This window comes from Vicia villosa, unplaced genomic scaffold (assembly GCF_029867415.1).
Source record: "Vicia villosa cultivar HV-30 ecotype Madison, WI unplaced genomic scaffold, Vvil1.0 ctg.000305F_1_1, whole genome shotgun sequence".
In the NCBI taxonomy this organism is placed as follows: domain Eukaryota; kingdom Viridiplantae; phylum Streptophyta; class Magnoliopsida; order Fabales; family Fabaceae; genus Vicia; species Vicia villosa.
Genome location: NW_026705133.1, coordinates 206,003 through 227,891, shown reverse-complemented (window position 1 = coordinate 227,891; position 21,889 = coordinate 206,003). Strand labels below are relative to the sequence as shown.

At 33.1% G+C, this 21,889-nt stretch overlaps 1 protein-coding gene across 1 annotated transcript; it reads left to right on the top strand.

Moving 5' to 3' along the window:
• The first annotated feature begins 15,143 nt into the window (after positions 1-15,143).
• On the top strand, positions 15,144-15,923 carry LOC131626558 (uncharacterized). The gene has a single exon (XM_058897381.1). It carries the CDS (start codon positions 15,144-15,146, stop codon positions 15,921-15,923), a length of 780 nt encoding a protein of 259 aa, XP_058753364.1.
• The last annotated feature ends 5,966 nt before the right edge of the window (positions 15,924-21,889 follow it).

The window sequence follows — 21,889 nt, the reverse complement described above, 5'->3', positions numbered from 1 at the left end:
AGAATGTGCAAGAATCAGCTCTTGAGTTCTTGCACAGTGATTGGTACAGCGTAGCCAGAACTGCATACCCCCAGCTGTATAGACCAGCTCTAGTAAAATCCATTAGTAAACGAAGATACATAAAGTTAACAGTGTTACCAGTGCTATCTGGGAACAAAACGTTTCCAATAAGCAAGAGTAGGTAATACCTAGTTTTCTTGAGTATGGTCTCTTGGGGAGACGCATCATTCAAGTGAAAATTGTCATAATAAGTCCTTAACCTCTTAAGGTTAACACCTTGCCCCCTAGCACCAACTGCTCCCTCTATCAAGTCTATCACAATTGCCTGAAAGCATAAGGAATTCGCCTGCATTACACAGCCATTAATTTCCTTACCGTCAACTGGAAGGCCTAGTAACATATGAACATCTTCAAGGGTGATGGTGCATTCCCCTGTTGGAAGATGGAAGGTGTGTGTCTCAGGCCTCCAGCGTTCTAGCAACGCAAGAACAAACTTGTGGTCAATATAAGACTCGGCGATTCTGCTAATCAGACCGAAACCAGCAACGTCCAGGTATGGTCTAATGCGGTCGTCCGGAGCGATGGTAGAGTGACTACGAGTGCGAAAACGTTGAGCGTTCTGAAAATAATATGTATGCCAAAAAAATTCAGTTAGTTGATCACGGACAGTTGCATGTTGTTAAAGTAATACTAATATACTTACGAAGGTAGCGATGTTCTGGGGGGTTCCTCTGTGTGTTTCGCCCATTGTTAGGAGAGACGTGGTTGAAGGATGAAAATTTGGAAGTTGATTGCAAAAGGATTCTTGTGAGAGTAGATGAGTGAAAGTGGTGCGGATTCTGCAGAGTTCTAAGTGGTTTATATATTCCTGAGGCAAAAAACGGTAACAAGCTGCATGCTGGACATGTCAACACATCCATAATTGCTAGGTGTTGCTCCTGCAGAAATTGTTGGCATGCATGCAAGCTATTTTTCGGTGACAAGACATGCATGCAGCTCAGAACTAGGTGACAGCTCGGGTAGCATGCATGCAGTAGTAGGAGGAATCGTGGCAAGAATCTTATCAGGAATCTTATCAGGAATCGTTTCAGAAATTGTTTCAGATGCATGCTAGGTTATAGTAACTCGTTTCGGACGCATGCAGGTGGGGACCATGTGGGGCCAGGAGGGGTCCACATTCAATACATATGCGCCAAATGATTTGGCTATTTTTTAAAAAATCCTTCTTTTGCGCCAAACCATTTGGCGCATTCCTGTTAAATAAAAGCACTAATGCGCCATTTCATTTGGCGCATTAGTAGGACCCTTTTTTTTTTCTTTCAAAAATTAGGGTTTACGTTTTTTACTTGTATGTAAAATCCTATATGAAACCCTAATTGTGATACAGACCTAAGGCAAGGCGTCCATGCCTCTATAAATTAGGGTTTCGTGTGTGCATTAGTACACACACTAAAAAATGAGATCTCGAATAAGGCCAAATAGCTCGCACCAGACTTCTGAGCCTCCACCACCTGTGAGGCGTTTGGACTATCAACCGGACGTTCGTAGAAGGAACAGATACGTTATCTTCTCTGCCGTCAAACCTCCCATGCAGGTAATGTTTTGGAATATCCAAACCATGGACCAGCTTAAGAGAAACATCCTTAGGTTTTTGGGCAGCGAGTACAGTCTAGGCGAACAAATCAGATCTATCAAGAGACTTAGAACAAGGGGAGGTGTTTTTCTCGAAAGGCAGCGTCGGTGGGAGACTATGGAAGACGACATCCAATACACTCTAATGATGGAGGACAGAGAAGACATTGTTTTAACCGTTGTAATATCCTAGACGCCACAGTTTCTTTATCATTTCAGTAACTTCTGTACCGTTCAATTAAATGCTCTTAGCATATCTGTACCGTTCAATTAAATGTTGTTAACATATTTCAATGAAATGTTTTTTTATTGTTACAAAGTTTCCAATTATTATTTAAGTTATTAATAATTAACAAAAAAATTCCCCTCTGTCTTTCACCCGCTATAAATAGAAGTGTGTGTGTGGAGTTGAAGTACTAACTCTTCTTTCATTCTTACTGTAAACACTAAAAAATGAACTCAGTTTGGGCTGTGGTCTTCTTTGAGGAAGGTAGTCACATGCGGGTTTGCCTTGACCCTCACTGGAATTTCCAGAGAATTGTTAGAGTCATCAACACTGGGTTTCGTCAACTAGATGGTCACCCCAGAAAAGTTAAACAGCTAGATTACCGATGTCCATACATTACGTTGACGGATAATAACCCTGAAGGCACGTACATGTATTATTGGGATCGTGTGAAAGACGATGTGGACGTGGATCTAATGTTTTGGACACACAGTGGAGAAGTTAACCGAGGCGTTGAAGATCCCCTTGTTCTTGCAGTGATACTTGAGTAGTTTAGATTAACTGTTGTTTTATTTGTTGCAATGAGTGAGCGTGTACTACCAGTTGTTCTGTGTTCTTTTCTTTTCTGCAATGTAACATCGTGATTTACCGATGGTTTTGTGTTGTCAACGCAGGGTCATTGAATTAAAATAAATGTGGTTGTTGTGTTAGTTGTTTTCGTCTGAACAATAATTACCCTAGCGGATGTGTACATTAATTAAAATACATATAATTAGTAATATATATGCGTAATTATTAACTATATTTATAATTAGTAATATATATTATTGAAATACATTTATAATTGCAACATGCATGCATGCGCCAAATGGATTGGCTGAAATCATGTGCCCTAATTTTCTCTTCATTTGCGCCATTTCATTTGGCTAGTAAGGTCCATATGCGCCATTTCAAATGGCGCATTCACTTAACCGGTATCCCAAACCTAGACAGTTTGGTAAATACCCCGAAAACTTGGTTTTTTTCTGTATTATTTTTATTAAACATGGTTATTTTAATTTTTTTCCATGATTTTGTGTCTTTATTTTATGTATGAAATGTTATATTTTTTACTTTAAAGTTTAAATGATGCAAAGGCACGTTACTTTTCATCATTTAATTAAACCTTATTTTCGGTATACTAAAATCCTAAGATTTAAGCTTTACTATTGCATCATTATATAATTTAATTCTACTTTAAAACAAGAAAAAAAAAACACTCTTTTAGTTTTAATAAGTATTGCTTCATGTATCAAATTGATTTAGTTTTACTATTATTTTGTCTATCATAAATACAAGAGAAATATTTTAAAAAATAATAATAATATAATGAGAACACGATTTTTTTTCCACAATTAAATTAATTCAACCTTTGAAAATAAATACGATGGGTGGATTTCACATTTCACCACATCTTCGAATTGGCCGACTCTCGATGTTGCACAAATCAATAACTTAAAACACGATTTAAATTCATGCATATTGGTTTAGGCCTAGAGCGATAATCGAGTGTTATCGCTAAAAATACGGTAATTGAATTAAGTCAAATTGCTTCGCCTCGAGCGAATTAATTCTGATAAAGATCACGATTCTTTATCAAGACTCAATCAAACAATTAACTCACCTCCCCTTTAGTCTTAGGTTGTTTTCAATTTTGTTTGGTGTTTATATTGTTTCATTTTTCTGCTGATAATTATATATTTGTTTCATTATCTCTATTTTGTTCGTATAATTATCATTTTTTCATACTTGTTGGTGGGATAATATATATCGTAAACCTTAAGTGTGGGAATTATCCCTAAGACCAGGGGGGACTTGAATCGCCTATGAGTCTTATTGATAATTCCACTCAGAATGGGTTAAATATCCGGAAAGGTCTGATACGAGGCTTGACCTTGTTGAGGGCTGGACTTGGTATTTAGCTGATCTCTCTGAGAACCTACCCCTAAAATTCGAACCTCATGGACTAATGAGTTGTTCTAAAATCCAAAGAGACAAAAAGTCTCGGCGGCTACGAACAACCCCATGAGACCTTCTAGAACATACCCATGGGAAGGGTAGGCTCCCTCGGTCGTGACGTCGAACCAATGAACCTAGGGCTTATGTGTTTGCGTGTTTATTATATGTTTGCAATTTATATACTGCGAATATTTGCGATTTAATTTTGCAGGTTTTTCTACGCGTTCCCTAGCCTGTAGGGACTCTATTTCTAAAGATCATGTCCTCCCCACGAAGGACATGTCCATTTATGCACGTCAATTGGTCTCTCGATGACCATGAGACCTAGTGGCTGTCTTGAACAGTCACCCTACGCCTACATCTACGCACTCTCTAGCCGGTAGGGATTCCACTTCCATGGATCACATTCTTCGTACGAGGAGAAACTTAGTTAGCATACATGGATTGGCCTCTCGATGGCCATGAGATCTAGTGACTGTCTTGAACGGTCACCCCATGCTTGCTCTCGCGCACCCCTAACTCGTAGGGTGTGGATTTCCATTTATGCATCTTTTATCCCTAGCCCGTGGGGATTTCACCTCATTCGATATTGTCCTTAGATAGATTGTGTCCCGCATAGAGAACCCCCCCACGAGGGACAACTTCATTGGTACACGTCGAACGACCTCTCGATGGCCATGAGATTTTTTGACCGTCTTGAATGGTCACCAGCTGCTACCTTCTGCATACTCCCTAGTCTAAGGGATTTCCATTGGTGCGTCATAACATCTAGCTCGCACGGATTTCACTAGGGTCTAATGTCATCCCTAAATCCGCATAGGCTATCCTTAGGATTAGATATGTCACACGTCTGCATTACATATAAGGAGTCACCATATGCGCAAAAAAAGAGTCTTTTGCATACGCACGCATTTGCATTTTCATGCATTCATACATTTACATTGGCATTTCTACCTTCGCCCGTATCCACACTTGTCGTGCTAGCCGATTTCCCAAGACTCACGAAGAAGATCAAAAAGGATCACAAACTATGGAGAGAGAAGGATAGATTACTGAAAGACGAAAATGAACTTGGTCTTACAAAGTGAAAAAATATGTCTTTCACCATGCCAGCTACATGTCAATGCCTTTTCGCAACAGGATTGTAAGTACAATAAAGGTTGTCATCGAGCAAGGATTAGTTCAACAAAGAAGTTCCCTCATAGATACACTTAAGAGGTATCTAGTCATTAAGGGGTTCATCTTAGAACATAGAAAGGCTTGCAAAGACGCTCTGCGATAACTTGGGGCTCTTGTGTGACTTCGTCAGAATCTTCTTTATAGAAGTAATATAGAGTAATCTGCAGTTTCAGATACTAACACTTGGTTTGTCTCCCGCTCTGGGGAACTTGACCATTCGATTGATGATTGTCAGCCATTCAGAGACAAGATTCAAGACCTAGTAGACATCTTCAAGCCAAATTTGAAGTTCTCCTTCGAATCAACGGATCTTCTAAAGCAATAAGTCCATACGGAGAAAATCTCCCCAACTTTGACAATCTCTACATCATCATGCATGTTCATGCGTAGTCTTTCTTGTTTTGATTCAATACTGCTTATATGTCATACTTGTTTGTTTTTGAACTATAATAATGGTGCATTGAATATGTTTATCTTGAAAAAAATTTATTCGCTCTCGCTCTAACATGTTTTTCTTTGTTGGTGATACCAAACTCTCGGTGATAAAGCATGATGACTCTGAAGGGAGAATGAAGAGAAAATAATACTCATAATCCCAAATGGTGTGCTTTCGAGTAAAACCCTGTTGATGAGGTACATGCATTGTTTTAAATCCCCAAACACTGGAGATATAAGGAAGATAATCCCTTGTCAACCCTCTTGAGCCTTGAAGTAGGAGTTTCTTTTCTATACGAAAAACTCTCACATTTAACCTAGGGGGCCGGATAGTGTTTAGTTAACCTGATTGAGCGTTCAAAATTCATCAGGAGCTCGCATATAAGGATACAACAATGGTTATCCTTCAAAAGGTTGAGGAAAGTCAAAACCACAATGGTTATCCCTCGCATTAGGAGGTCAAAATATGACGATACCACAATGGTATATCCTCGTCAACAAAGGAATGAGGCAGTCACAATCTTTCCAACAAATCAAAGATGTCTCATACGACTTGTTCAAAAAAAGAAAAGAATGAAAAAAAAGAGAAAAGAAAGCCCGCTGAGTCAACAACTTGAAAACAAGTGACATAGGCAAAAGTTAGGGCATCCCGCTGGACTTCAAACCCGGAATTTAAAAGAATTTGTCCAGGAAAAAGTTAGGGAAATAAAAAAGATCCTCAACAAAAAGGAAAAGTTGCATGAATATAAATTCAAGATCGTGTGATCAGACACCAAGAATAAAAGGTAAGTGACTGCCATATCCAAACACCTCATCGATTCCTCAATCGTTTCAAACTCCTCTTGAAGGATGAATGCTCGCATCAAGTTAACTGAACTTAGGTTGGTAAACATTACGAAGGGGGTGGGCACTAATAAAATTTTGAGCCTAAAAATCCTTTTTTTTCTAAAAACCGTGAACCTGGCCACCTTACAACCCTCAAAAGTCCTAATTGAAGCAGGGTTAATTCGAAAAGCATACTGTAACGAGAATACGGAAAACTGACTCCTAGGAGTTATGCTAAAACGCTTGAGTTGGTATCACACCACCTTTCACAAAAAAAAATTGATGTTTTAACATCCTTTCAAAAAAATTCTTCTTTAAACTTCAAGACAAACATGAACTTTGCATTAGAATTATATTTCTCATACTAAACATTCTTTGCATATGAACAAGTATTTGACACCAGGAAAGCTTCCATCATGAGCTGTTGATGAAAAGTTTAATCCTCTCAAGGGACAGGTTGTCTTCAGAACTCCGTTGAGTCCGAGCAAGAATATCTTAAATTCTGATCACCCTCAAGGGCACAAAAGCAGTCGAAATACTCTGTTGAGTAACCATTCAGATATCCAGGGGCAACCTGGTCACGATTCATCGAATCTCGCGAAGGCGTTGAACAACCATAAATGCTAGTCCATCACTGGGGGCATGTTGCATTGGTCACCAATCTCAACAAGAGTTGTTTAGCTACTAGCATCAGGTGGTGTCAGTATCTGTATCCCCTTTGAAGTTCCAATTACAATAATCTCAAGCATCAATCATACCAAGTTACTGAATCCAGGGGCAGGTAGACTCCCACAAGCAAATGACCATAGATGGTTAAAAATTGTTTTCCAACAGCAAGTACTCAAAGACACGACGGGGCAATGAAAAATTGAAATCTCTGGGAATCTTTCCCACAGAGCAATGTTCACAATATATCCCCACATAGCAATCCTCAAGAAGTTATCTTCAAATAATCTTCTTCTCCAACAAGGTTTATTTAAACTCTCTATCCCCATAGAAAAAGACACTCAAAAGACTATTCTTCTCTCTTGTCCCCGGTCAGGATACATTAGGATCAAATCACTCAGGCTACTTTCATCCCCAAGCGGTAATAAAAATCCCCAGCTGGATATCCTCGAACGGAAGACAGGAATTCTCAACACAATCACCTTATCATCATCTCCAGCAGCATACAGAGATTTATTTTCTCGACCAACAATTGCTATACAAAGTTACCAATATGCTTCGACTATATAGTCCATCCATGCATCATTCACAATACATGCATAACATACATCATTCTTGTTTATTTCGAGAATCTCATTCACATTATACGCATAACATTCAACATTCTCATTTATTCCGAGAACCTCATCACACAATACATGCATCATGACATTGCATAAAACTAATTCTGCCTTTTCAGATCATTTCACAATCAAAAGAAAATTATCATCCAGACACGGTGTAAAGACGATCGTATCAACGATTCAATCTTAGCGTTCATTCAAGACACAAATACAACTCTAATGCTTCATTCCGGGTATTTCTGCAAAGATAATTCAGAAACAATCAAAATGCTTCTTATCCTTTCTAGGAACCTTTCTAGGTAGTCTTCTCTAAGACATTTCTTAGCCTTTCTAGGTAGTCTTGTTTAAGACGTATCATATCCTTTCTAGGAGCCTTTCTAGGTAGTCTTGTTTAAGACGTTTCATATCCTTTTTAGGAGCCTTTCTAGGTAGTCTTGTTTAAGACGTTTCATATCCATTCTAGGAGCCTTTCTAGGTAGCCTTGTTTAAGACGTTTCATATTCTTTCTAGGAGCCTTTCTAGGTAATCTTGTTTAAGACGTATCATATCCTTTCTAGGAGCCTTTCTAGGTTGTCTTGTTTAAGACGTTTCATATCCTTTTTAGGAGCCTTTCTAGTTTAGTCTTGTTTAAGACATATCATATCCTTTATAGGAGCCTTTCTAGGTAGTTTTGTTTAAGACATATCTCAAACCTTTACGACCGATGATTACTTATGAGGCCCCCCAAAAAAAGGTTTTTGGCCATTGTTGTCTCGATCTGACAATGGCCTACTTTCACTATACATGGCTTTTGGCCTTTGGTCTATTTTCACTCTACATGGCTTTTGGCCTATGGTCAATTTTCACTATACATGGCTTTTGGCCTTTGGTCATTGTTGTCTCGATCTAACAATGACTCTGTCCCTTGGGTTTACCTTTTTGGCCAATAATGATAACTGAGGCCTCCTTTTTAAAAAAATGTTGATGCTCTAAAAAATATTCATTATGGCCAATGATGGCCAATGATTTCTATGAGGCTTGCTTCTTTTTTTAAAAATGTTTATTTTGACCAATGATTTCTATGAGGCTCCTCTTTTAAATACCTCTTTTAAAAAAACCTTGAGGTTTATCCTTTTAGGCAAATGCTAACTTTTTAAATTTATTAATTGACAATTATAAAAACCTAAAACCTAAAGGCTAAATGGGTCCCTTGAGTATAAGGGAGGCAAAGGGTGTCTAACACCTTCCCTCTGCCTAGATTGCTACAGCTGGCGACTCTGTTGAGGATTTTTAAAAAAAATTAGGTTTATCCTAATTTGGCCTTTAGAGTTTAGATTTTATTATGGGGACTACTTCTCTACCCATCACAAAAAGTTGGGTATTGTACATTCCACCAATCACATTGTATCATTTAGTTTTCTCTTATTTAATTAATTATTAAATAGTCTATTTTTTGGTTGTTTCCAATACATTTTACATTGAAGGTAACATTACCCAACTTTTTGAGTTGGGTAGATAATAATTCACCTTTTATTATTATTATTATTTATTTTATCTTACCATTTATAATAATAATCATTATTACTAACCATTTTAATAAATTTTATTATTATTGTAATTATTATTATTAATAATCAATTTATAATAATTATTATTACTAACAATTATACAATTTTGTTTAATTTTTTTGACAATAAAATTTTTATATTATATTTATACTTAACATTTCATAATTACGTAATCAGTGTGGGTTCCAATTTAATATCTTTAATATCTAATGGAGGTGAAGTTCTACTGTAGTCAAGAGCCACCGGACTCAGACGTCCCTCCACAACCGCGAATCCGCCCACTTTCAGATCCGCAACCGAACGATAAGAAGAATAAGATTCGGTATCCACCTGACACGTCGTCGTCACCAGAAGTCTGTCGGACGTAGCTCCGACAAGGTTGGTTTTTCTTCAACTTTGTTTTGAGTATTTTTTATACGTGATGTACCGAGTAAAACCCCCAACACAGTTGCACGAATTTGCTTATCGTTGTCATTTAACTCCAAATCTAAGGATTAGGTTTCTATGCTTTAATTGAATATTAGATGATGATGGTGTTTGTCTTATGATTTTCGGTTTTTGATATGTGTTGTGGGTGTAGAAATTGGTGATCATTGTATCTTTTCTGTTCATTTTGGTTGTACTATTTTCTTAAAATTATTTATTTTAATACCGACTGAGATTTCGCAAATCTAATTAATATAAATTTAAATTTGTCATGATGATAACCTTGGACAGAACCCTAACCCTAAACCTAAATTATATGTGGCACCATTTTAAAAACTTCAATCCAAAGTGGCATCATATTAAAAATCTATTAAAATTTTGAATTTTTATCATTTTTTTTACCCCAAATTATTACATTTATCCAATCTAATATCCTAATTTAATTATAATAATAAAATAATAATTAATACTTCAAAATAAAAGATATTAATTTCTACATATTATTTTAATTTAATTATATATTATAACTTAATATAAAGAATTGATTTGTTGATTACGTTTTTTAAAATAACTTTTATAATGTTATATATTTTATGGTTAAGTTTTTTATTTTTAAAATTCACAATATATTATTTTCACATATCATTTTAATTTAATTATATAAAATATAAATATATTAAATTATTATAATAAAATATAAATATATTAAATTATTATAATAAAATAGTCAAAAATTAAAACTATTCAAAAATATAAATACAATTATTTCTTCAAAGTAAAGGATATTAATTATATCATTTTAATTTAATTATAAAATATTAATATATTATAATTAATATTTTTTTCCTAAATATTTTATGGTTAGATTTTTGATTTGCTTGTTACATTTTTTAAAATGATTTTTATAATGTTATAGATTTTATCGATAAATTTTTTAATTTTAAAAATAAAAATAGAGTCAATGTTTATAATTTATCATTAATTATTTCTTTATACCTTATATTTTTACTACAATTAAAAAATGACATAAAAAATAACTACACTTTAATAAATGGTTACATTTTGGAAAACTATATATTATAATAACAATTTTTATTCTTATTGCAATTACTAAATATTAAATTAATAATAATGATTATTATATTTCATAATGTTTATATTATATTAAAAATAATGTTCTATATTTTATGGTTAATTTTTTATTTTTAAAATGAAAGAAAAATAAACGATTATATTTTATTAATAACTATTTCTATGGTTAAATTAATGATTTGTTTGTTATGTTCATTAAAATGACTTTTATAATGTTATATATTTTATGGTTAAATTTTTTTATTTTTAAAATTAAAAAAATATTCAATGATTATATTTTCTTAATGCCTATTTCTTTATACATTATAATTTATTATAAATTAAAAAAATTCATAAATAATAATTACACTTTAATAAATAGTTATATTATAGAAAATTATATATTATAATAATTATTATTCTGATTGCAGTTAATTAATATTAAATTAGTAACAGTTATGATTATATTTCATAATCATTATATTATATTAAATATAATTATTAATATATTTCGATTACTATTATAATAATAATTATAATAATTATAATAATTATGATTATATTTCATAATGGTTGTATATTAAATATAATTATTAATATATTTCGGTTACTATTTCAATAATAATTACTCTTATTATAGTTGTTGAACATTAAATTAGTAACAAATTACTAACTAAAAAATAAACGGTACAAATTTCTTTCTTATTTATTTCTTTTTAATGTTTTTAATACGATTATGTAATCTATTTAAAATTTTATAAATTTTTTAGTGTGCTTTATGTGAATAAAATTTTGTTTTACTTAGAAAATATTAATAAATATTAATATTTACTTTTTCTTTTAATTTTATCCTCTTAAAAAAATATTATTTAATTTATTTTATATAAAACAATATTTATGCACTTAAAATACACAATAAAACTTATAAGTTTTTAAATAAAATTAAAAAATGTATTAAAAAGCATAAAATGAAAAAATAAAATAGTGAGTAATGTGTATATAATTATTATGTTTTAAAACAATATTTACCCACTTAAAATATACAATGAAATTTATTAGTTTTAAAATAAATTACAAAATTGTATTGAAAAATGTTAAAGAAAAAAATAAAATAGTGAATAAAATGTACATAATAATTATGTTGTAATCGAAAAAATTATCACTTACTATAGAAAATGTATATCATAAAATGTACAAAATCATATAAACCAAAATTTAAGATCCTAGAAAGAAAAATCAATCCAGTCCATTAAAATCAACAAAATCAAAATTTAATGGTCGTGATTCATTGTTCTCATTTTTCATAATAACCAAGTGTTCTCACTTGAGTCGTCCCTCTATATATATATATATATATATATATATATATATATATATATATATATATATATATATATATATATATATATATATATATATATATATATATATATATATATATATAAACATTTATACTAGTGGATGTCCATCCCTCTTCTTATTCTTCATTTTCCTATTCCACTTTAATGTGCATGATTTTCTAGGATGTCCATCCCTCTTCTTATTCTTCATTTTCCTATTCCACTTTAATGTGCATGATTTTCTACCTCCCTTGGGTCCTATAAATAAGACCCCATGTTACAATGTAAAGTTCACCTTTGAGAATAATATAATACAATGTTGTTTGTTCTCTTCTCTTCCTATCTTTTGATCTCTATATAGTTCCATTTAGTTTATAATACGTTATCAGCACGACGCTCTCAGGTATGATTTGGAGGAGATCATTTTTTTTAGGGTTTAATATACTTCACCCCCTGCCAATATAGCGAGTTTTGGTTTGGCCCCCTTGAATATTTTTTTTTAGCAAACGCCCCTTATAAAACCCAAAACCTGGATTTACCAAACCCTTTTACCACATTTGCTGACTGGGCTTTTACTTTGGATGATGTGGCAAAAGGGAACCAATTTGTAGCCGCCACTTGTTAGAAAATACTCAGCATCCTCTTTCTCTCATTGAAAAAAAGCTGATACAGTAAACCAATAAAAATCCATATATTCTGATGCAAAATGGAAACGACCACCATCATTTTCTCTCCACATTAACAGTAACCACTCGCCAATCATAATCTGGACAACTCCTCACTTCTCTTACCTCACCATTCCAACTCTATTCCGGCCAAGCTACCAAAAACACACAGCCTACACACCATACTCATACTCATGACAACCACCGTGAGACTCTTCAAGTCACCATATTAAAACAACAACAACTTACACTCTGACCAACAACAACGTGAAACCACCACAACGGTTCGCCTTCTCTCTCTTAGACAGTTGTATTTCAACAAAGCTTTGTACTATGAAACTGTAATCCATTGCATAATAGAAAAGTGCCGCGGCCACTCTATTGTCGAAGATATATAGGCACAATTTGTTGATAAGTGTTCTTCTGCATTTATTTATTTAATTTAGAGCCATATTTGTTATTCTGATTCTTTCCACAATAAATGTAAAATTTGAGATGGATGGAAAATGAAATCAAAGGGTAAGCTGAAGTATGCTTTTACATAAGCAATCTTCATAAGCTATATATACCCTAGAGTTTATTAAAATAAATTAAAGACAATTTATGTATATATCGTAAACTATTTTTATAATCCCTTTAACAAAAGTTTACACAAACTATATAATACAAAAGGTCAGCTGTATAATGTATAGTAATTTGTTGAATACTTTTATCTTTTTAAAAAGTGATTATATCTACCATGGAAATATCCTGACTTTCACTTTTATGTAATTGTCTTATGCTAAATATTGCACTTTTACTTCATGGATTCTTACAAATTTTAGTTTATAAAACTCTTCCCATATCTTCCGGCTTTTTTTCTAATTGTTGTAGTTTCCTCATTTTCCATTTCATAATATATGCGGGTTGCAATTTATTATACTTTGAGAAATTATACATGAGTTCTGATAATTATACTTTATGTCATCACTCATACTATAATGCAAACGTTGGTCTATCTGAGTTACAATTTTGCATGCCCATGTTTTTCATGCAATCCAAATCCAATATTAATATTTATAAATAATTGGTAGTTTTTATGGATGATAAAAACTACAATTCTGCATTTCATATTAAACTTATTATAACGGGTACTCATAGATCTTTTTCACAATGGTTTTTGCTAATGTAAAACTGGATATAGTTGATGTAGAAACAATGATTTAGTGGTTGTGGAATGATTGAAGATACAAGGCATTTTGTTTTTGCTTTTTTGTAAGTCAAATGTTTTATGTGGGTAACAGTTGCTTTTTTATGATAAAATTAATAGGAGACTCAAAGTGGTGGTGGTGGTGTCAGATTAGAATGTTTTTTTAAGATAAATATTCAAATGCAGAAATCAGTTTGTTATAGATTTCAGTACATTTATTGCATGAGAATGAGATTAGACAGAATTTGGATAAGCCACCGTGTGAATCGAAGATGGAGGTGGAGGAAATGAAACGACGGAACCAGGAGGTTTTTGGTTGGGGTGAGGAGAGAGAAAGTGGAGGTGGGGGTGGAGGTAGTGGTTAAAAATAATTAATTAATTATTTATACACTCTTTTGCCACATCATCCAAAGTCAAAGCCCAGTCAGCAAATGTGGTAAAAGGGTTTGGTAAATCCAGATTTTGAGTTTTATAAGGGGCGTTCGCTAAAAAAAAACATTCAAGGGGGCCAAACCAAAACTCGCTATATTGGCAGGGGGGTGAAGTATATTAAACCCTTTTTTTTATGATATTCAGTAATTTTATAATCATATTAGGACATTTAACATTTTGTAATTTTATTCTTCAATAATTTTATTGTAATTTTATGGTTAAGAATATTATGTAATTTTATTTGTCATAGAATTGATGTATGTTTAAGAATATTATAAAAAAAATCTTAGGTAGCAACTCAACTTTTTGTAAGATGGGTTGATGTTGTTGAGGTTGTGGATAACACATGTGGTTTTACAATGATTCCAATTTTGATGGATAGTGCACAAATAAATTTAATTGTGTCAAAAGATTAAAAGGTGGATTTGGCTTAAAACATGAAAGAATTATTTTTGTTTATTCGGTGGAATTGAATTAGAGAAAGAAGAGATAACTTATTGCATCCCAGAAGGATGGTTTTATTTTTAACGCATCCCAGAAGGATGGTTATAATTTTTAGATCATTGTTTGTAACAAAAGCAAAGCATCCATGAAGGATAGCGAAATAGCATTGTATAGTTCATGAAGAACTCATAATGCTTTATTTTATTATTATTTTATTTTTTTGTATATGTAAGATGTATTTTGTCACTAAATTGATATATTTTTTTATAAAAAAAACAAATAATTTTAAGACTAATGTGACAATCTAGTTTACTATTGTGTTATTTCTAAATATTAGAATTTACAAAAGTATCATTTTAAATATTAAAATTTAATATTGCCTTTATGATAATTATCTCATTATAATATTTTTATTTCTTTTATTTTTATGATAGAACTACTAAGTATGTCAAATCTTACAAAATTGGATTTTGGGGCTCTTGATATTTCGGGAAAGAACTATTTGACATGGGCCCTAAACGCCCAAATTTATTTAAGCGCAGAAGGTCACGCTGACACTATTAAAGAAGGAAATAAATCATCTGATCAACAAAAGGCAAAAGCCATGATATTCCTTCGTCGTCACCTTCACGAGGATCTTAAAAATGAGTATCTTACCGTAACTGACCCACATGTCTTGTGGAAAAATTTGAAAGATAGATATGATCATCAAAAAACGATTATCCTACCAAAAGCTCGATATGAATGGATGCATTTACGTTTGCAGGATTTTAAAAGTGTAAGTGATTATAATTATGCAATGTTTAGAATAACTTCTAAGTTATTATTATGTGGAGAAAAAGTAACTGATGAAGATATGCTAGAAAAAACATTTTCCACTTTTCATGCATCCAATGTGCTCCTCCAGCAACAGTATCGAGAAAATGGGTTTATTAAATATTCTGACCTAATATCTTGTCTTCTTGTGGCTGAGCAAAATAATGAACTATTGATGAAAAATCACGAGGCCCGTCCCACTGGTACAACTCTATTCCCAGAAGTGAATGTGGCAAGGCACAACCACTATAGGAAAAATCGTGTTCGCGGTCGTGCATATGCACGTGGTCGTGGTCGTAATTATGCTCATGGTCTTGGTTTTGATCGTGGTCGCAATTGGAATCATAAAAACACATATTTCCACCCGAAGTGGAAAATGTTGAAAAGAATGAAAAAAGGGTCAGAGTAGCAAAACAAATGAAAATATTTGCTATCGTTGTGGAGGAAAAGGTCATTGGAGTTGCACTTGTCGTACTCCAAAACACCTTGTTGATCTTTATCAAAAATCACTGAAAAATAAAAAGGAAAGGATCGAGACTCACTTTGCTAATGAAGATGATGATCCAGATTACGGTAATATGGATGTTACCCATTTAGATATTGGTGACTTCTTTGCTGATCCAGATGGAAAAATTGATCACCTTATTGGAGATGGAAGTGTCAGGAAATAAAATTTATGGAAATTTTCTTTTTAAGTTTTATGGATGTTTTGAATTTTATTTTCTAATAATAATAAATGTTTTGAATTTTATTTTCTAATAATAATAAAGTGTGTTTTCTACTTGTTTGTTTACATAATTTACTATTTAAATAATTTGTGTTTTTAATGTGCGCTTATAACTTATTGTTACAAATATTTATTATTGTTCTTAGAATGAATATGGACACTAGCTCCAGTAATGAAGATATGTGTCTTGCTGACAGTGCAACAACCCACACAATTCTCAAGCATAAAAGATATTTCTCTAATTTAGTGAATCGAAAAACTGATGTCAGTACTATTTCTGACACCTCAAAAATAATTGAAGGCTCCGGAAGAGCCCATATGCTGTTACGTGGTGGAACAATATTGCACATTGATAATGCATTATATTCCCCCAAGTCCCATAAAAATTTATTAAGTTTCAAAGATATCCGCCTAAATGGATACCATATTGAAACAAGAGATGATGGAGGGATTGAACATCTGTGTATTACAAAACACAATTCAGACACAAAATGTGTAATGGAAAAGCTATCGGTTTTATCCTCTGGCTTGTACTACACTTATATTAGTACAACTGAAGCACATGCAACTGTAAACCAGAAGTTTACAAATAATGATAAATTTCTAATTTGGCATGACCGGTTGGGCCATCCCGGTTATATAATGATGCGAAAAATAATTGAAAATTCATGCGGTCATCAATTAATGAGTAGGGAAATTATTCCATCGAATAAGTTCTCATGCAGCTCTTGCTCACAGGGGAAGTTGATAATTCGGCCATCACCAACAAAAATTGGAAATGAATCTATCAGTTTTTTAGAGCTTATACATGGTGATATTTGTGGGCCAATACACCCATCATGTGGACCATTTAGATATTTTATGGTTTTAATTGATGCATCAACTAGATGGTCACATGTTTGTTTGTTGTCAACTCTTAACCAGGTGTTTGCGAGATTGCTAGCTCAACTGATTCGAATAAGAGCTCATTTTCCCGATTATCCTGTCAAGAAAATTCGTCTTGATAATGCTGCAGAATTTTCATCTCAAGCATTTAATGAGTATTGTATGTCTATTGGGATTGACATTGAACACCCAGTAGCACATGTTCATACACAAAATGGACTTACATAATCATTTATTAAACGAATAAAATTAATTGCAAGACCACTAATTATGAGATGCAAGCTCCCAGTTTCTGCTTGGGGACATGCAATTTTGCATGCTGCAACATTAATTCGCATAAGGCGAACGAGTTACCACACCTCTTCCCCTTTACAATTAGTTTTTGGTAAAGAAGCTAATATTTCCCATCTAAGAATTTTTGGATGTGCGGTGTATGTTCCAATTTCTCTACCACATCGCAATAATATGGGTCCTCAAAGGAGGATGGGAATATATGTTGGATATGAATCTCCGTCTATTATAAAGTACCTTGAACCAACAACAGGAGATTTATTCACTGCTCGTTTTGCTGATTGTCATTTTGATGAATCAAATTTTCCAGCATTAGGGGGAGAGAATAAGAAGTTGGAAAAAGATATCAGTTGGAATGAATTATCATTATCTCATCTTGATCCTCGAACAAAACAATGTGAACTAGAAGTTCAAAAGATAATTCACTTGCAAAACTTAGCAAATCAATTGCCAAATGCGTTCACTGATCCAAAAGGTGTGACTAAATCATATATACCAGCTTCAAATGCTCCAATAAAAATTGATATCCCTGTTGGACACTCTAATGAGTCTCACCCACGCCTGAAGCATGGTAGACCAATCGGTTCCAAAGATAAAAATCCTCGAACAAGAAAGGGAGCTAAGAATAAAGATGGCCCAAGTGAGGATATAGAAAATCTAAAAGAATCGTCAGACATAATAGACATTTCATCTCTAGAAGAGATTGATCAGGTACCTGAAACTCGTGAAAATAAAGAGATCTCGATAAATTATGTCCAAAATGGAATATAATGGAACCGAAACGAAGTCGACATTGATGATGTTTTTGCATACAGTATAACGCTAAATGAGATAAATGGAAAAGAGGATGAGGAACCAACGTCTATCAAAATTTGTAGACAAAGTGAGGATTGACCAAAATGGTAGGATGCAATTGAAGCAGAATTAAACTCACTCTACAAAAGACAAGTTTTTGGACCTGTAGTCCGAACACCTGAAGGTGTGAAGCCAGTTGGATACAGATGGGTTTTCGTACGAAAACGAAATGAAAACGGTGAAATTTTGAGATATAAAGCTCGACTTGTCGATCAAGGATTTTCCCAAAGACCTGGAATTGACTTTGATGAGACATATTCACCTGTAATGGATGCAAGCACTTTTCGATATCTAATAAGCCTAGTAGCACATGAAGGGCTTAATTTGCACATGATGGATGTTGTAACTGCTTATATGTATGGTTCACTTGATAGTGAAATTTACATGAAACTCCCTGAAGGGTTCAATGTACCAGATGCACACAACTCTGAATCTCGAGAACGTTACTCCATAAGATTGAAAAAGTCTCTTTATGGGCTGAAACAGTCTGCACAAATATGGTATAATCGCCTCAGTGAATATTTGCTTAGAGAAGGATATACAAATAACTCCATTTGTCCTTGTATTTTTATAAAACGATCAGGAAAGGAATTTGCAATAACAGGTGTCTATGTGGATGACATAAATATTATTGGAACTCCTGAAGAGCTCTAAAAAGCTATGAGTTGTTTAAAGAAAGAGTTTGAGATGAAGGACCTAGGAAAGACAAAATTATGTCTAGGTTTACAAATTGAACATTTGGACAAAGGAATATTTGTACATCAAGAAGGCTATATAGAAAAGGTGTTAAAACGCTTCTATATGGACAAAAGTCATCCGTTGTCTACTCCAATGGTTGTTAGATCATTAGATGTGGAGAAAGATCCTTTCAGACCTCGAGAAAAGGATGAAGAATTGCTTGGTCCTGAAGTACCATATCTCAGTGCAATTGGAGCACTAATGTACCTTGCTAATTATACACGTCCTGATATATCATTTGCTGTAAATCTATTAGCAAGATACAGTTCTTCACCTACACGAAGACATTGGAACGGAGTCAAACATATACTTCGTTACCTTAGAGGTACAATAGACATGGGTTTGTTTTATACAAAAGTATCCCAATTCGAATTAACTGGTTATGCAGATGCAGGTTACTTGTCAGATCCTCATAATGGTAGATCACAAACTGGTTATTTGTTTACATGTGGGAGTACAGCTATTTCATGGAGATCGGTGAAATAAACCATAGCAGCAACATCATCTAATCATGCAGAACTTTTAGCATTACATGAGGCAAGTCGAGAATGCGTTTGGTTGAGATCCTTAATTCAGCACATCCAAAATACTTGTGGTTTATCTTTTGAAAAATTAAATACAACGATCATATATGAAGATAATACCGCATGCATCACTCAATTGAAAGATGGTTATATTAAAGGAGACCGGACAAAACACATTTCCCCAAAGTTCTTCTTTACTCATGATCTCCAAAAGAATGGTGATATAAGCATCCAACAAATTTGTTCATGTGATAACCTTGCAGACCTTTTCACAAAGTCACTCCCAAGCAGAATTTTTAATCAACTGGTACACAAGATTGGTCTTCATCGAAGAAATGACTGTTCAACTGAGGGGGAGAAATGAAAGGATATTGTACTCTTTTTCCTTCACTAGATTTTTTTCCCACTGGGTTTTTTCTAGTAAGGTTTTAACGAGGGATATCCTCAATGGACATCCAAGGGGGAGTGTTATAAACATTTATACTAGTGGATGTCCATCCCTCTTCTTATTCTTCATTTTCCTATTCCACTTTAATGTGCATGATTTTCTACCTCCCTTGGGTCCTATAAATAAGACCCCATGTTACAATGTAAAGTTCACCTTTGAGAATAATATAATACAATGTTGCTTGTTCTCTTCTCTTCCTATCTTTTGATCTCTATATAGTTCCATTTAGTTTATAATATATATATATATATATATATATATATATATATATATATATATATATATATATATATATATATATATATATATATATAAAATAAAACTTTTACAATTGCAATTATGTTTGTTTTAATGCATTAAACAATACTATAAATATTTCTTTATTCTCATTGTTTTAATTATTATTTATGACAATATCAGTTTACAATTAATGATTAAATATCGCATAGTAAAATATGACACTCTTTTATTGACTATTGATTTTATTATAATCTTTAAAAAAATCTTAGTCTTTTAATACCTAAAATATATTATTAGAGATTTTCATATTTTTAAAATTTTGTTTATATTTCATATAATTTTAAAGCACGTTTAAGCCTATATTATAATTTATATGTATAAATTATTAAAGTAAAAATTCAAATCAAACCCGTGCAACGCACGGGTCATAAATCTAGTAATATTAAAAGAAAAGAAAGAGGGAAACGTTTATGGTGTGAATTCAGTTAGAGAATATGATGTTTTGTAATTATTATGATTTATGGTGTGAAGCCATTTGGGAATATGTTGTTTGGTAATTATTAGAATTTAATTTTTTTCTTATGTGTTTATTATCTAATGTTTTTATTTTATTGGATTATTTGAAAAACATGTGAATGTAGCGTAAAAAAAGATACAAATATCTAAAGTTCTTGCTTTTATTTTTAATTTTATTATATGTTCTTTTATTTGATTAAATAAAAAATAGTGTTAATCTCACCACGTCTTCGAGTTGGTTGACTCCTGATGGCGAATCAATCAACTATTCAAAACACGATTGAAATTCATGCGAATTGGTTTATGCCTGGAGCAATAATCGAACGCTATCGCTAAAAATGCGGTAATTGAATTAAGTCAAATTTCTTCGCCTAGAGCGAATTAATTATGATAAAGATCGCGATTCTTTATCAAGACTCAATCAAACAATTAACTCACCTCCCCTTTAGTCTTAGGTTGTTTTCAATTTTGTTTGGTGTTTATATTGTTTCATTTTTCTGCTGATAATTATATATTTGTTTCAGTATCTCTATTTTGTTCGTATAATTATCATTTTACTTGTTGGTGGGATAATATATATTGTAAACCTTAAGTGTGGGAATTATCCTTAAGACCAGAGGGAACTTGCATCGCCTACGACTCTTGTTGATAATTCCACTCAGAGTGGGTTGAATATCCGGAAATGTCTGATACGAAGCTTGACTTTGTTGAGGGCAAGACTTGGTATTTAGCTGATCTCTCTGGGAACCTACCCCTAAAACTCGAACTCATGGATAAATGAGTTGTTCTAAAACCCAAAGAGACAAAAAGTCTCGGAGGCTACGAACGACCCCATGAGATCCTTGTTAGAACATACCAATGGCAAGGGTAGACCCCTAAACCGTCATGCCGAACCTATGAACTTAGGGCTTTTGTGCTTAGGTGCTTATTATATGAGATTTATATATTGCGGATATTTGCGTTTTAACTTTGCAGGTCTTCGTACGTGTTCCCTATCCCGTAGGGATGCTATTTCCAAGACCATGTCCTTCCCACGAAGGACATCTCCATCTATGCACGTCGATTGGCCTCTTGATGGCCATGAGATCTAGTGACTGTCTTGAACGGTCACCTTGTGCCTACATCTATGGTATTAAAAATAAAAACATACA

What these genes read in the sequence shown, in the direction of transcription:
- LOC131626558 (XM_058897381.1), top strand. Translation starts at nt 15,144, where the DNA reads ATGTCAAATCTTACAAAATTGGATTTTGGGGCTCTTGATATTTCGGGA.